At 29.7% G+C, this 15,789-nt stretch overlaps 1 protein-coding gene across 9 annotated transcripts in view; it reads left to right on the forward strand.

Moving 5' to 3' along the window:
- Positions 1-15,196, forward strand: part of LOC118203868 (cell adhesion molecule Dscam1-like) — a 123,114-nt gene extending 107,918 nt beyond the window's left edge. For 8 of the 9 annotated variants that reach the window (XM_085818982.1, XM_085818987.1, XM_085818981.1 and 5 more), the window contains 3 exons: positions 3,348-3,497; positions 6,949-7,172; positions 10,148-15,196. In XM_085818982.1, coding sequence (XP_085675108.1) covers positions 3,348-3,497; positions 6,949-7,172; positions 10,148-10,354 — 581 coding nt within the window. In that variant the 3' untranslated portion in view covers positions 10,355-15,196. The remainder of the gene's footprint in view (positions 1-3,347; positions 3,498-6,948; positions 7,173-10,147) is intronic. The other variant, XM_085818984.1, reaches the window with a different exon arrangement.
- The last annotated feature ends 593 nt before the right edge of the window (positions 15,197-15,789 follow it).

Consider the following 15,789-nt stretch of genomic DNA (forward strand, 5'->3'; position numbering starts at 1 on the left):
AAAATATGTAAATGTAAGCGCAATCTGCTATATTAATTGAAATTCCTTGGAATCAAAGTAAAGTACAATTTTAGCTTATCTTAATACCGTCCACTACGTTACTGGCTATGTATCATGAGATTGGCGACGAAAGACAAATTGTTCCTCAAATGTTTTTTGCTTCTATCGCGTACTAAGACAGTTAAGCCTGAAATGTAATTATTTATGACACTTACGTCTATTTCTTGCAAAAGCTTAAGGCTAATCTGAGTCCTGAATAAATAAGTATTCCCGCGCATACTTAAGGCTTATCAAGGGCCGGCGCTAAATACCTTACCACCTGATGCAGTCTCTGTTGGTCCTAAATTCTGCTACCAAGCGCTAAGTTCTAAATTTTTGCCGCCCCTAAAGAGTGGATCCCAATACTTAACTTGTATTCTAAAAATCTTGTCATCCTTTAATTTTGTCGCTCGATGCTTCTCTAAATTGCGAAAATTTTGTCTTCCCTAAATTCTGCCTCCCGGTGCAGTTATACGAGCTCTGGCGCAGGTTCCGGATTTATGTGAATAACAAATAAGTTATTCTTAATCCAAATAGAATTAGATGTAATTTTTTGGCCTATGAGTTTCATTAACAAATTCTATTTTTAGCATATGCAAAGAAATTCTTGTTAGATTTTTCCTCGTCAACATTTCTTAGGGCCATTTAACTTAAATCTGTAAGCATCGTCAAGCGTACTGTCAACATAAAAGGTTGCCATTCTCTTTGTTATTTAATTACTAATATAAAAATTGTTTAGGCATCTCTGCATGAGTTATTATTGAAGTTGTCATGCGTTAATAAACATGTGGTGATTGTAGCTGTAAAATCAATGATGTTTTTGTGTAATGTTTTGATTTGAGATATATGCCAAGCAGATAACGCAGCTACGGAGTCAAATTATTGATGTCACAAATTTATGCTAAAATGATTGTTTCTTCAATAACGAAGTATGTTTTTAGGGCCTAAGTGAAATTAAGAATCGGTACTGTCTACATATTTTACTATGGGGGTAATATCAAATGCGCATGCGTAAAGCATACCCACCCCCAAAAGGTTTTTGGTGGCTTTGAGGTCCAGATTTTAGATCATTCGAGATATTGGACGTCAGGATCTCGGACTTTGTACTGTATTTGCCGATGATATATCTAAAAAATGTGACTGGTTGTGAAACGGAATGCTCCAGAAAGCATGGATCATTGACAGCATTCTTTGCATTGGTATCTGCTTGCTCATTTCCCAGAATACCAGCGTGAGCCGACGAACAGTATCGAGTAGGCCTTTCACAGGCTGGACACTGAAGCAGCGCTTCACATATTTTGATATCTAAGAGACTGCGTCTTCGCTCTGCTGAGACTGCTGCAAGACTTAGAGCCAGAGTCACAGTATATCACTTTTCTATTCTGGGGATGATCTGAGTTTGGAATGGAGTTTGAAATCTGAATTTAGAATGAGATCTGAGTTTGGAATGAAATACGAACCAAAGACATCATCACTTGCGCACAAGAATGCCGATGTCCAGTCATTCCTAATTCGCTTCTTCTGATCAACTCTGTGATTCAAATATTGGCTGACTGACTGTGGTTCCACATATAGATAAAAAATAGTTGTGCAGTAAATTCCGGAGAAAAGTGGTGAAGGACTTTCATGAAAATGCTTGTACATAGTTTGCAAAACTAGGCATATCACTTTAAGAATTTACAGAAAGCAATATAATTATAATTAATTCGCATCTAATTAAACAGAATAGTAAGTTACCTAAGCATTCGGAATTTACTGAGGATAAGGTTTGAATGAAAAATTAAACTTTTATGGAACCCTATATTAGTCTTTTATCGAACAATGTCCATTAACCATATACAAGTATTTTTTTAATCAAAAATAGATGGAACGCTAAGAATATATGTGTGATTGATGTCCCAATCACATTTTACAAATCATTAAATAAAGTAATGTTAACAGTACAGAAATAATATACTTAGAATAATATTCCTTTCTTTAAATCAATAAGATGGTTTTCAAAACATTTCTTCTGATTCATGGAGTATTATGGCTAAAATTTTAGATATCTGAAAGAAGGAGAAAGGTATTTTTGTCTGCTGACTTTATTAGTGATTGATCTGAAACGGAAGAGAAACGCCAATGGAAAATTTCAATCCAAGTGACCTCATTTTGCCGTAAATTGCGAATACAAGAATGCCCTTTCTTCTGATGATAAGAAAACTATGTAAGAGGATGAAGCATATTCCATTTTAGTCCTTTTCGAAAATATTCTGCTTTTTTATATGCTGGAGGATTGTGGCAAACTTATATCCAAGTGCTCGATCGGCGCAATTTTTGCAATCACATTTTCTTGCTACTCGCCTATTTATTATATTCTGGATATTAATGCAATATTTTAAATATTCTTGTTATTTCCACATTAAAATAAAGCCAAATAATAGTATTAACAATGGCTTTTAATTGTTCATAAATTACCAAAGGACCGCTACTCAATTTGCTCAATTGATAAAGTTTTAATCTCATGAAATTTATTTCGTAGTAATGCAATGCCTCCGTTTCATATATTTTTTACTCAGACTATTGATGTTAAGAATCGGTAAGATTTTTATCGATATCGTCATGAAATTAGAACTATAAATGAGTGTAAAATTGTCATTAAATATTATATTGAATGGAAGAATCGCACCTCTCTTGTTTAAGAAAAATGCAAAATAATTAACCTTGCAAGAGAAATATGCCAAACGTAAAAATGGGCTGAAAATTACATCTACTTCAAACTATTAGTCGACTTTTAAAAGGAAAAGAGGTCTTTTTTCTTGGAGGGAGAGGAGTGTTGGAGCAAAGAAATTAAAGATAATATTATTCAGTTTAATTAAGAAAACGAAAACGCCTTGGTATTTTACGGATTAAAGAGTGCAGAAGGTTAGCATAAATTTCATATATAACTGGAAATGAAACGTACACTACCATTTGAAAACTAAAGTCTACCTGTGACTTATTTTATTGTGATATTCACCAAATAGCTTACGGATGGAGTCGAATCTGTTCCATCCCAAAGGTGTATCTATATCCAAAAATTAAGCAGACAAATCTATCACCTTAATATTATCAATTTAATTTAGAGAAACGTTTCCTAATTATGTTTATTCACTTTTTCCCTAGCAGTATAATTTAATTTGTGAGAGAATTAATGTAAGTATATTAAACAGTCTTATAGCGCTTTTATTATGTTAAACATTTTAATACTTATTAATTTCCTACCTTAACTTTTCATTTTGTTACATAGTTTTAAACTTTAGAAAATTATATTTTTGTTTTTTACCTAGGTGCAAGAGATTTTCCTATGTACTTGGATCTCTCACTCTTAATACCTGTAGCAGCTACATTATTGGCCATCATCGTGGTCGTTGTCGTAGTAATTGTCTACGTAGTTAAATCTAGATCACGGAAAGATTTAGTTAAAGACCAGATCAAAGGTTAGATGTTCTTTCTGTCATTAGTATCATAAATTCATTTTTTTTATAAATAAAAAGGAGTGCGGCGAAAGAAGTATGCTCTCTTTATATATTGCATAAAATTTAAGATGGGCAAAGACTGAACACAAGAGTTATTTGTGTATTTAAATTTATCTGAATATCATATTATGAGAAATATTTTGAGAAATTAATAGCGCATGACATAAATTTGTTTTTATAACTGCTCATTTAAAAATATAATTTTTCCTATATACAAAATATCATACTAAATTGATTTTTTGTGCAAGACATTATAAGGTTGAAGGAAATATTGCAGTATTAAAATATTAATGTTGTAAGGATTATGTTAATTTTATTAAAATTTAAATTTTGAGTTAAACTTCTTTCCTGTCAAATTCTTAACTTCAGTTTACTACTTCCGGCCAGAACGTAGTTTTGGAAACCCGTCTGAAATTTTAGATATCTGAAAGAAGAGAGGTTTCTTGTTTGCTGACTTTACTAGTGATTGATCTGAAACGGAAGAGAAAAGCCAATGGAAAATTTCAATCCAAGTGACCTCATTTTGCCGTAAATTGCGAATACAAGAATGAGAAAGAGCATACGTAATGATAAAATAATGCGAAAGAGAATACATAATAAGAAAGAGCGGTATTTAACCGCGAAGTTTTATTTACTGAGTTAGGGAGAATCAGAGTTTCTGATTAGAGCGCGTCCGCCTTTCTGGCTACTCTCTCTCAAAGCTGTTATTACGCTCAGCCGTACTCAGGCCCTTAATAGCTTCGCAGTCATATCGTGTTTAAGGGGCCAACTACGTTAAAACTTTGATAGCTTTGGCTATATCTCTTTTTAGTTTAGATTAGTTTTAGGTTACTTCTTAGTCTCTTAAGTTCAAGCCCAAATGTCCTCTTTTACTGTACACTTCAAGACGGAGTTCTGTTAAATCTTATTTGAATAATAAAGGGTTGTTTACCCTTCCATCTTGTTGTTTCTTATCACACGAACTCAAGCGAATATTCGCTTATCAGTTCTTAGCAACGTTCAACAGCAACTTAGCCTTTACAATGTGAGGAACTCTATAATGTAAACTAAAAATTCTAATTTCATGGATCTCGAGCAAACATTTTTATTTCGAAGTACTAATATAACAGAAAAATTTACATACATTGGGTGTTTGTTTCATTAAGCTATTGATTCATTGAAACATGAAGTGAAAAAGGAATCAAATTTTAATAATTTTAAGAGAATTAAATGCAGCACTGAGAAGGTGGCAATAAACGAAAATTTCATACATACGTAACATACACACATGTACGCATGAAAACAATTCTGAGTCTGAGGCAATACTTCCTGCACCATGGTTAAATTTTTTTGTTTAAAACTTATAAATAGTGAGTAATTAGCATTTGCTTCAAAGAAAGAAATGGATACCTTTTTTTGTCTATGTCTTATATTTAACTGGTCTCTTAAACTTGACTGCTGTTTGGACACTTAAACAAAGCGTTGATTATTAAACGCTTTTTTTAGGTGCTAGCATATATAAATTTGGAATCATTTTACTAGCAAACTGAGCGTAATAAAATATTTAATTTACTATTAAATACTATACACATCAGAGTTCTGATAATTTGACATGGGCTGAATATTTGAGCACATTTTTGGAGGTCTCTTATTAAACTAGATCTGCTTAACAAGAAATAAAACGTTCCTGTAATGTAAAAATTCATGAGTATTACATAGTGAAATAAATAAATGATTTTACCTTGCCGTGTCTACTATAGAAAATAACTACAGGCCCATTTTCATACGAAATGTACTTTACAGAATTAAATAAAAAATTATACAGTGGTGAATAGCTGTTAATGGAAGTCATAAGGATTCTTCAGTGGTAAAGAAGTAAAACGTGATGGCTGATAATAATCATTTTTACTAATTTGTATGAACTAAAGGAAGTATTGTAATCGCAAAAAATTTCGGGTATCATATTTCAACGAAAATATCTGTTTTTACCTCCCTTGAATCCATTTGAAAGATCTTTTTGCCTGACATCTGCACGTACGAACAGAATAAAGGACTCATTTTCACAAAATGGACTATAAAAGGGATTTAAAATGAATTCAGAACAGCTTTTTTTCTTAACATCTGTACGTACGTTTTATATATATATATCTCATAACTCAAAACCGAGTAGCTCTAGAACGTTGAATTCAATTTTGTGCACCAGTAAATCTATCTTCCTGCCTGTTGGTCGATTGCTTGTTTTTCCATGAAAACTAATTTTAATTGTAAAACTTGTTTTTTTTTTTTTTTTTTTTTTTTTTTTTTTTTTTTTAACTGTTCTTTATTGTATTTGGTGTTTTATGTTTTTCTGTATTTTTTAATTTTTAACGAAGATATATTAGTTTTTATGTATTTTTGCTTTTCACTGAATTAATTGAATAAGAAATATATTTGTATGGAAATTAGAGGAAATTATTTTAAATAAAATGAAGGAAAAATGTGTATAATTTAATAGGCCTTACAAGTACATAATGGGGTGTCCACATCAGATAATTCGAAAAATACAGTTTGGTTTCCTGGCATTATGTCTGTCAGTCGCGCCATAGTTGAAGCAGCAGCAAAAAATAAGGAACAATTTTGTTTGAACGAATTTCCAAGTAAGGTAATAAGAAGAGTAATAATTTCAACTATAAATCAAGTTTTTGTGATGTGTCGTATATTCGAAGGCTGGATAATTATCCGATTAATAAACGGGGCTCTTCGGTATTACATGATATCGTTATGCAGATTGCGATCTAGAGCGAAAACAGGTTAACGTTCCAAAAATAAATAAAAGTACATTTTTATAAATGTCCTTAATTTTTAACTAAACATAGGACAATGTAATTAATCTCCTAAAAAGTGTAGTACAAATATGTCAAAATTCGTAATTTGCTAGTTCTTTTATGCAGTTATGTATGCTAAATGAAGGAAATATATGTTAAAATCTTGTATAATAAAAATATTTCCCATATTTATTGCAGTTTTAAAGCTAATAACGTTTCAGATACAAAATTCGGAAGATTAATCCTCAAAATATGATTGAGTAGTATAAAAATTCCAAGAAATAGTATAAGCCAAAAAACGATTGCACAGCAGCTTCTTCATATTCGATAAAACTGTTTTTTTATGCTTCAAATGTAACAATTTGTTTTTGGCAGTTTTTTGCTCGTTTTGGGATATAAGAAAATAAAACAAAATATAATTTTTAAAGAAAGATTATGCTTGAATTTGAGTTTCGGGCATGATTAATATTTAATTTAATAAAATATATTTTTGAGAATACATGGTTGTATAATTCTTTTAGCCGACAGTTGTGAGTCATGAAACCTTTCTACTGAGAAAATCGTTTTCAATAAGTAATTTAAAATTGTTATCATGTATCAAAACATTTAACTGTGCCATCTTCCAATAGCTTTGCACGATCAGCAGTATATCTACGCTGCTGGAAATGCCCAAAGGTATGACAGCGTTGACAAAGGTCGACCCTATAGTCAAGGAGAGCCGGGAACACCCGCTGTCAGTCTTGCTTCTTATGCTTCTATACCTTCTAGAATAGACCAAGATGAGTTATATGGTGGACCAATTGAAGTTAAGGGACCTTACGGTCAAGTAAGAGAACAATTTCTACTAGAAAAGGTGACATATAAATAAAATATTTCTTAGAGTAAGAAAAACATTAAGAACTTTTTACTATGACAATTATGAAAAAGCAATAAAAATTTCTTCCTTATTTTAACACTGTTTCTTTCTAAAGAACTCTTTTTTTAAAATACTTCTTTTAATACTGAGAGTAGTTTTATGCTAAAACCATGCACTTAAATACAGAAAACTTGTTGAAAAAATACTTGATAACTGCATTTCGAAAATATAGGACTACCTTTTGCGAAAAAAGCAATAATAAATTAGAACTATTTGTTCACAAAATTAAATATTACCAAATAAAAATGTTCATATCGTGTACGATGTCTATCGGTTGTATATTTAGGCTTAAAATATTAAGAATGCGAATAATTATAAAATGACCCTAAAAACTACAAAGAGGCATTTCGAAAAATTGTATTTCAAAACTCATAGAATTGATTATTTTATAGCAAAGCCATACCATGTTTCAAAACTCACAGAAGTGTATATTTTACATCAAAGCATGCAATAGCCTGTAAGGATCATGTAGCATCTGCAAATATTTGAACTTCTTCATCTTTCATCTTAACTATATCTGATATCAAATCACCATTTCGGCAATATGCCGCAGAAGTTTGGAATGACATTCTTATGCACATGTATACCAGGTTACCTGGAAAGCTTCAAATTCCCAGGCTTTCTAAACTATAATTTTTTTCCTTAAGAAATTGTAAACTGGATTTGTCAATAATATGGATGACATCACATAAGTCCATATTTAATAAATCCATTACGTTTATTTAAATTAACAACAATAAATATATTCCACATGAAAGGACTTATGTTTCTCAAAACAGAAAATAGTTTCTTAATGTGCTGTTATTCAAATGTTTATTCTTAGGCACTATATTGCTATGATATATAGTAAAATAAAGCATAAATACCCTTTCTACAGAAATAAAGTAGTATGGAAGATCGTCATTGAAACTTAACATATTGTGCATGTATGATAAAATGTATTTTATCATAACATCTATTTTATAAATTAACTTGTAGTATGATTATTTACTTAAAAATCGAAATTTTGTTTACTTAAATGCTTAAAATAGAAGTTTATTGTTTTCCAAGACATATTCTACGAATGCTTTTAAGCAGAATTACTGAAGGTAATATTTACATAATTGGAAATAATGCGATACATAATAATAGAAATAAAATTTAAAATCTCTACTTTTAAAATGCAAGCAGAAAAACATCATCGAACGGGATACAAGCAATATTATGTGAAACAAATGTAGTGTTTGTTTTTCTAATATAATCTTCTTCTCTGACCATACATTTATCCCAGAGATTCTGTGCAAAATTCTCTGGAGAAACAAGGAGTATGGAGGATTAGGTAACATCTGGAACCTAGCAGCGGCTATAGCAGCCGTTGCTTTAGCAGACGGATGTGATGAGCTTTGCGATGGTTATAAATGATTGGTTGAAATCAATAGCTTTCTCCTTTATTTATTCTCAATTTCTTCCTATAATTTTGCTATTAGTGTGCATAATAATATTCTTTGATTATTCCACATTGACATTATCAATCATCAACAGTTATTTGGCATCCCAAGAAATACTGTCGATAACTTTGAAGGATATACAGAAAAGTCTCCTGCTGATAGGATACGAGACATGTTTCCAAGACATACTTTGTCGACACTCTCAGGTTCAAAGAAGTGTATCCTAGTCCTTCCTAGTAACATATCTGTACAAAATGTATTTTGTATGCCGCTGAAATTTGTCAACAGAGAAATAGAATCCGAAACCAACGATCGGTTTTCTATGCCTCCATCGCAACATCCATCGAATTGAGACAAGACACATGCCATGAAATATATATTACTAAATTTAGTTTTCTGCTACAAAATGGAATACGCGTACTCTCAGGTACTTGCTTAAAAATTAATCGTGTACTTGATGTCCCAGTTTTTTCAAATTCAGACATCCTTTTCTCCGCCACTGATGCAGATGAATAGCTGCAGTATGAATCAGCTTCATAGGAAAATTTTCCATAGTGAAATTCTGAAACCTATTTGGCAAACAAGTTGGGCATTATATTCTAATGTCTCAGCGTGATTCAAGTTTTGACAATTTTTAAAAAAGAAAATTGAAGCAAGATATATCAAATTTATTCTAAATGTTATATATGGGTAAATGTTTCTTTTGAATCTGCCAATTTTTCACTCATCCTTCTACGAAGCTTTTCACCATTTTTTGCATTACGTTTTTAAGACTTGTGAAAATACATGAAAACTACCTTTTTTTAAAACTACTTTGTGAAGATAAAGATATGCACTCCTAGATTGAAATGTTCATTTAAAGTATTTCTGTTTTATTTCCACTTTTATGCAATTTACAAAGGGCATCATACCATTATTGATTATCTGCACAGATCATTTCGCGTCGCTGATTTGGTCGTGAGGGAGCACGACTAAGAGCAACATGTTCACTCATTTTTAATCCCATTAGAGTTTTTGTATGTGATTTTGGTCTTCTCTAAGGTGAGCACTGATTGAAGAACTAGCGATGTAGCCAAAATTCGAAATCCTATTATGGATGCAGTTCAGGCAATTACACTTAAAATTTAAACAGTGTGCTCCAAAAAGCGAGATATTGCTTTAAGTTCTACAGAAGCACTGAATTCGAGTTCTGGAGACTAGTGAACAAAATGTGAGGTACATTTTTCGGAATAAATATATGGCTTTGAGTTCTACAGAAGCACTGAATTGTTTGTACTTTACAGATAAATTAAAGTAGTCACACTAGGATTTAAAAATTATATTCATAGCAATAATTTATTCAGGTAATGAATGGAAGGCGCTAAAGGACGTGCATAAGTAGTGAAGATTCAATGTATGTAAATAAATGAAAAGATGCAATGTCTGTTTATTAAATAGTACAAGCGATTAGTTGCTAACGTTCTTTTTCTTTTCTCTCAAATTTAGAATTATAGAGAACGGCCATCGTCTTTCCCAAGACCGGCATCCAAGAGGCCACACAGTCAGGCTCGCTCTCAGCAACCGCAACAACAGCAGCAGCAGACACCACAACAACAGAATCAACAACCTCCTCCTCCACCACCACCACCGCAGCCATCTCAACAGTCACATGTGCAACCTCCACCTCCACCTCCACCGCCACCGCCTCAGTAAGAAATATGTGACAACTATGTTTGTGAGTTAACATTGCTTGTGATGTATTGATAAGTACAAAAAAGCTGAAAAGCTCAATGATGGTTCTGTTTGGATTGAATGTCTAGCGGTGAGAACAGATACTGTACACAGAATTACATTATTCTAATTCAGTTTCATTTTACTGCGAATTATATCTAAAGTTCTGTCTTTATTTCACGTCCCTTGTATTAGGCGAAATCAGTTTTTTATATTCAGCACATAGTCAAAGGAATTATTTTTTTTAAAGTTAATTCATTCAGAGCTTTTTACTAGTGCAAATGTTTCAGATTGTTAACAATAACTAATGGGGTTAATCTAAAAAAATTGCATTAGTTACTGAAAAGTTTTCGGTTTTATTAAAAGGTATGATTCGCTTTTATTGACATATTTAAGCCTGTTTTATATTTAGGAACGTGACTAATCCTTTCGTTTGATGTTTTAACAACAAAATGAAGCAAAAACTCTTAATGTTTTTTCAAATATTGAATAAGAATTTTAAAGCTATTTTTAAAAGCACTTATACTCACGTAATTCTGAAATTGAAATAACAGAATTAGAAGTTTTATTAACAGTATCTTTAGGAGTTTTGTTTAATGCTTTGTTACTAAATAATAGAAAGATAATTCCAAACTTTCTTTCTGTGATTTCAATATATTTTAATTCTTCGTCAAAATCTGTGTCTTAGTTAGAGAAAGCAAAGTTAAAAATCATTTAATTAATTTTTAATATTGAAATGAGAGGCAAAAAATGAGTCTAAGTGCATAAAAGATTATAAATTATTCCCTTCTTTTAATAGGAAAATAAAAATTACTAATTTACAGAATCTTTAAACTACAGAATTTAAAGCAATATGAAAGGCTTGCAATTTTCTGTCCTGTGACTTTATCTGTATGATTATGTCATTTACAAGAATGTATTTAATAGGTTTGTCAAAATCTGAATTAAACTTTTGTTTAACTGTTTTCGTACCCCATATGCAAATTTATTTTCATGAAAATCTAGTGTTTGGTGTGTCTGTTCACATCGCTTATTATTGCTGCTTTGTTTAAATAATTAAACTTTTGTGAATGTTAGTTTTGCTTTTCAATTTGATTTCGTTTTTAATTTTTTATTATTTAAGCTTATTTATAAGTAAACAAATCTTCGAACTATTAAGTCCCTCACGCTTGAACTATGATGTTATTTTTCTGTATGCGTTTTCTGTTATTATAATAATGTAAGAATTAAAATGCTAGCACGCATTCTAGAAATAGTAAAGTACTTAACTGTCGTGTAGAGATATGAACATAGAAGCTAAGCACTAACGCATTAATTTAATATGAATAAAAGGATTTCATCTTCATGCGCTTTTTGAAAGACTGTTCTAGTTTGTCAAAGTACTTAAATATTAAATGACATTATTTACAACTTAAGGAATATAGTGTTATATTCGCGGAAAACATTTATTACTTAGTGGAGCAAAAAAGTAAAGTTTGAGTTGAAAATAAGTTTTGATTTTGTTAAACGTAAAATATAATTTTCTTCAGTTACTTAACCATAGAATATTTTTGGTTCTAACCAATAAATTATTAACTTTGATTTTATTTCATAAAATTAATCTGTATGAGTACAATTAAATCGACAATGTCTGTATGTTTTCAATATTTATGAACGTATAGCGTGTTAGGGACCATTTCATGGCAGTTTATCATATTTCAATCTAACACAAATTGTAATGGTTATAATTTATATCAAAATGAAATATGATAAATTCACGTGCATAATTTATAATGGTACATTGTATTACTTATAACAAATGGTTTCAAAATTGTAGTTCTAGTAGAAAAAATTTAATAATATTAACATATGTGTAAAACGTTCTGATAACTAACATGTACTACAAGAAAGATATAGAATCAATGACAAAATATTCTGTAAATAGGAAAGAATTAAATGTATTTTTCAGCATATAAATGTGTACGTTTATATGCACAAATTTATGCATATAAATATTAAAATAAATGTATAAAAATTTATGTTTATGCAAATTCTAAATTTAAGCAGAGATAAGGTTTATTTTTGAGTTAAAACGGAGACTATCTGAATAAAGCAAATTAGAGTTAAATGGAAACTATATGAATAAATTAATAACTATTTTGCTGTCCTGGAAATAAAATAATTGTTTCATTATGCTCATCATTGATATAATTGACAGGAAAAAATATAAAGCTTTAAATGTTTTAGCTGTGTATTAAATTACATATCAATTTCTGTTTCTCTAGACATGCTCTACTTCTTACGTTGTATCTCTTAAACGAAATGTATGCATATTTTATTTTCTGTTTATCCATAGACTTATTTTATATGCAGATGAAGAGTTTGGGCCAAATTTACACTAAATATCTTTAGAGATTTATACATATGATAATAATTTAAACTAGACACCATAAATACTTATATTATTATTGATCTAATTACTATTTCAGGACCATATAAGCCTGAAACAGCTTTTAATTATTTTTAGAACGTTAAGTTTTAAAATGTACAGTACTAAACTTAAAGTGCATTAATACTAATGAAACTAATATTAAAAGAATTTCCATTTATATTTACTACTTGCATGAAGTGGCTATGAAAGCTAATAAAAATCTATGTTCTTAAGTAAACATTTTGTATTGATATTAACTGCGAAATGATTGTATGTCTGTTATAATAATAATTTGCTTGACTAATTATAAGGATTACAAACTTAAAAAATATTTTGCTTCATATTATTCTTTTTTCTTGTGAAAACGGTATGAAAAATAGAATTAAAGAAAGTACCGTGAATTTTCTGTCTTATTATTTATTATGATTGAATTCAAATTTTTTTCTCTAAATGTTTCATTCAAGTATTTTGAAAAAGATTAAGGAAATATTTGGCAATAAAGATTTATTAATAAAAATCTTAATTTACTGTAAGTAAAACATAAGTTACGGTGAAGCAAAAACAAAAATGATATGTTTGAAGTAGTGAATAAATTATTGGTATGTTCTGTCGCATAAATACTATTTACTTAAATTATAAAGATACAATTCTGACTTTGAATTTCTTCCTAAACGAGAAAAAGCGTAAGTAAATACTTTCGAAAGGCTAGAAATTATCATATTTGCAGTTACCTAAGCTTAAAATTTGCTTAGTGTCAAAGAAAATGTTACTGATTTATAAGAATTTATTTCACTAGGAAGGCAATGACTTGTTTTGTGTCATGATTGCCTAAGTCACGTTTTCTTCATAAAATGCATTTTTAGTTTACGAACACCTGAAGCATAATGTATATGTGGATGGACTATGTTAAATTATATTTGTAATTTTCTAAATTCTACACTTCGAATAATGTTATACATATTCATTGCCTTTAACCTTCTGTGCCTTTATTTGATAAAATGATGTCATTTTATTTCGTCTGTGCACTAAAACATACCCTTCTTTGATATTTTGTTAATTTGTTCTCTTACTAAAACCTTTTTAAAGGTTCTTTGCTATTATGAGAAACATACATGAAAAATATAAAATTTATTACTGCCTAAATGTCGCATTATGCGTTAGACAACTGCTACATGTATCGTTTTATCTACTGCTCATATCTTGATTTATGCTTCAGTTATATTATACATATCCATAGAGAAGACACTGTATCTTAAACGTACTATAGCAATAGTTTAACATGATTAACATTGTGTGGTGCCCTGAGAATACTTCGGTATTATTACTTCATGAAATCTCTAATATTTCGCATTAAAAGCCTTTTAGCTGCTCTTAGTCGGGAATAATTTTTGAGTTAACTTACTATATAATTATTTTGAAAGCAATGCTAATACAAAAAATACATACCTGGAAGTTAATAATGTGTATTTCTTGGAACGCATTAAATGGAATTAATGGTCGCATTAAATGGAAGATTTATAAATGAACAATTAAATTAAATGATTAGAAATACTAGTAAAAGGTTATATAAAAGTTCTCAAATTAGATTAAGTTAAATTTTCCACAACGCTAATCCTTTTTTGCATATGATAACGTTTCGTTAACTTTCCATATTAAAATATTAGTATTATAGAAATAAAATACTAGAAAACCTTTTTTTAAAAAATAAAGTAAGTAGTGAAAATATCATGAATAACATTTTATTTACCCACTGAAACCTCTTACAGAATCTAATATGTACTTGAAACCATTTCGTAACTGAACTAATTTTATATATAAATAACTGGAAATTAAATGCATTTTAGGAAATATATGTAAAATATAAAAACAATTTAATGCAATAATTAGTAGTCTATTAAAAGTTTTATGTCTGCTTATCTGTATATATGAAATACTAAATTTTTAACGAAGTTTCATTACGTATTTATTTCTTCAAGAAAATGGAAAATATTTAAAGTTTGTCTCTATATTCGTAAATGTTGCAACATTCGTAGCTAAGGCAATTAAAAATGTATAATCTATCAACTGTATATGGTGCTACAGAGTTAGCCATTTTTTTCAGTTACGGAATTATGTTTCGAATATTTCCAAACTGGTTTGTCAAAACTCACGGCTTAAAATGCACTGGAAAGAATGTGTACTTCATTCGGTATGCACGAATTTATATCTTCTTTTTGTACTTATTTCTAAAGAATTTTGTAATAATATTTGTTACGGCAATGTCTGCATTCTTGAATACTTGAAAGAATTAACTGTTGATAATTGTCGCTATTGTTAAAACAATTTTATATTCATGTTTCGAAGGTGTATGTAAGAATTGTTTCATTGTAGGGAATTAGAATTTTTTCATCAATAAATGTTTATGATTCATGCAATGGCTTTGTTCTGATTCTTTCTAAGTATGTTATTTTGTCAATATTGTGCATTTATTTCCTAATTCATGGTACAATTTGGTATATGCTATGTAGTAAATTACATTTTCATTAATATGTAAAACATTAAACATATTAAGCATTTAAAACCTTTTGTTATGATGATTATATCTGTTTTAAGGAATAAGAAGTTATTATTATCAATTTCTATTAGACTGTTTTCAGCAATAGAGGAATACACCGAATTTATTTGAAAGTAAGACCCCCATTAATTATAAAACTTCATCACATTTTAGCATAAATTTTAAGAAATAAAAATGTAGGTGAATATTTTATGAGAATATGATTCAGATTAAATTTCATTTATTTCTAATTAGAATGAAAGGCCTTATTAAATACATACAATAAATATTTTACAACGGTATAGGAAGAATTTGGAAAAATTAATGATACATTATTATCTATTAGTTTTCAGGCATAACAGTAACCAGAATAGTGGATACTTAAATGCAAGTCACTCACCTAGGTATGACTATTATTATAATTACCAGTACGTATTTTATAGATACAGTAATTACCTGTGTGGTTTACTTATT

This window comes from Stegodyphus dumicola, chromosome 6 (genome assembly GCF_044657685.1).
Source record: "Stegodyphus dumicola isolate Sdum_Otavi_A_Nest chromosome 6, ASM4465768v1".
NCBI classification, from domain to species: domain Eukaryota; kingdom Metazoa; phylum Arthropoda; class Arachnida; order Araneae; family Eresidae; genus Stegodyphus; species Stegodyphus dumicola.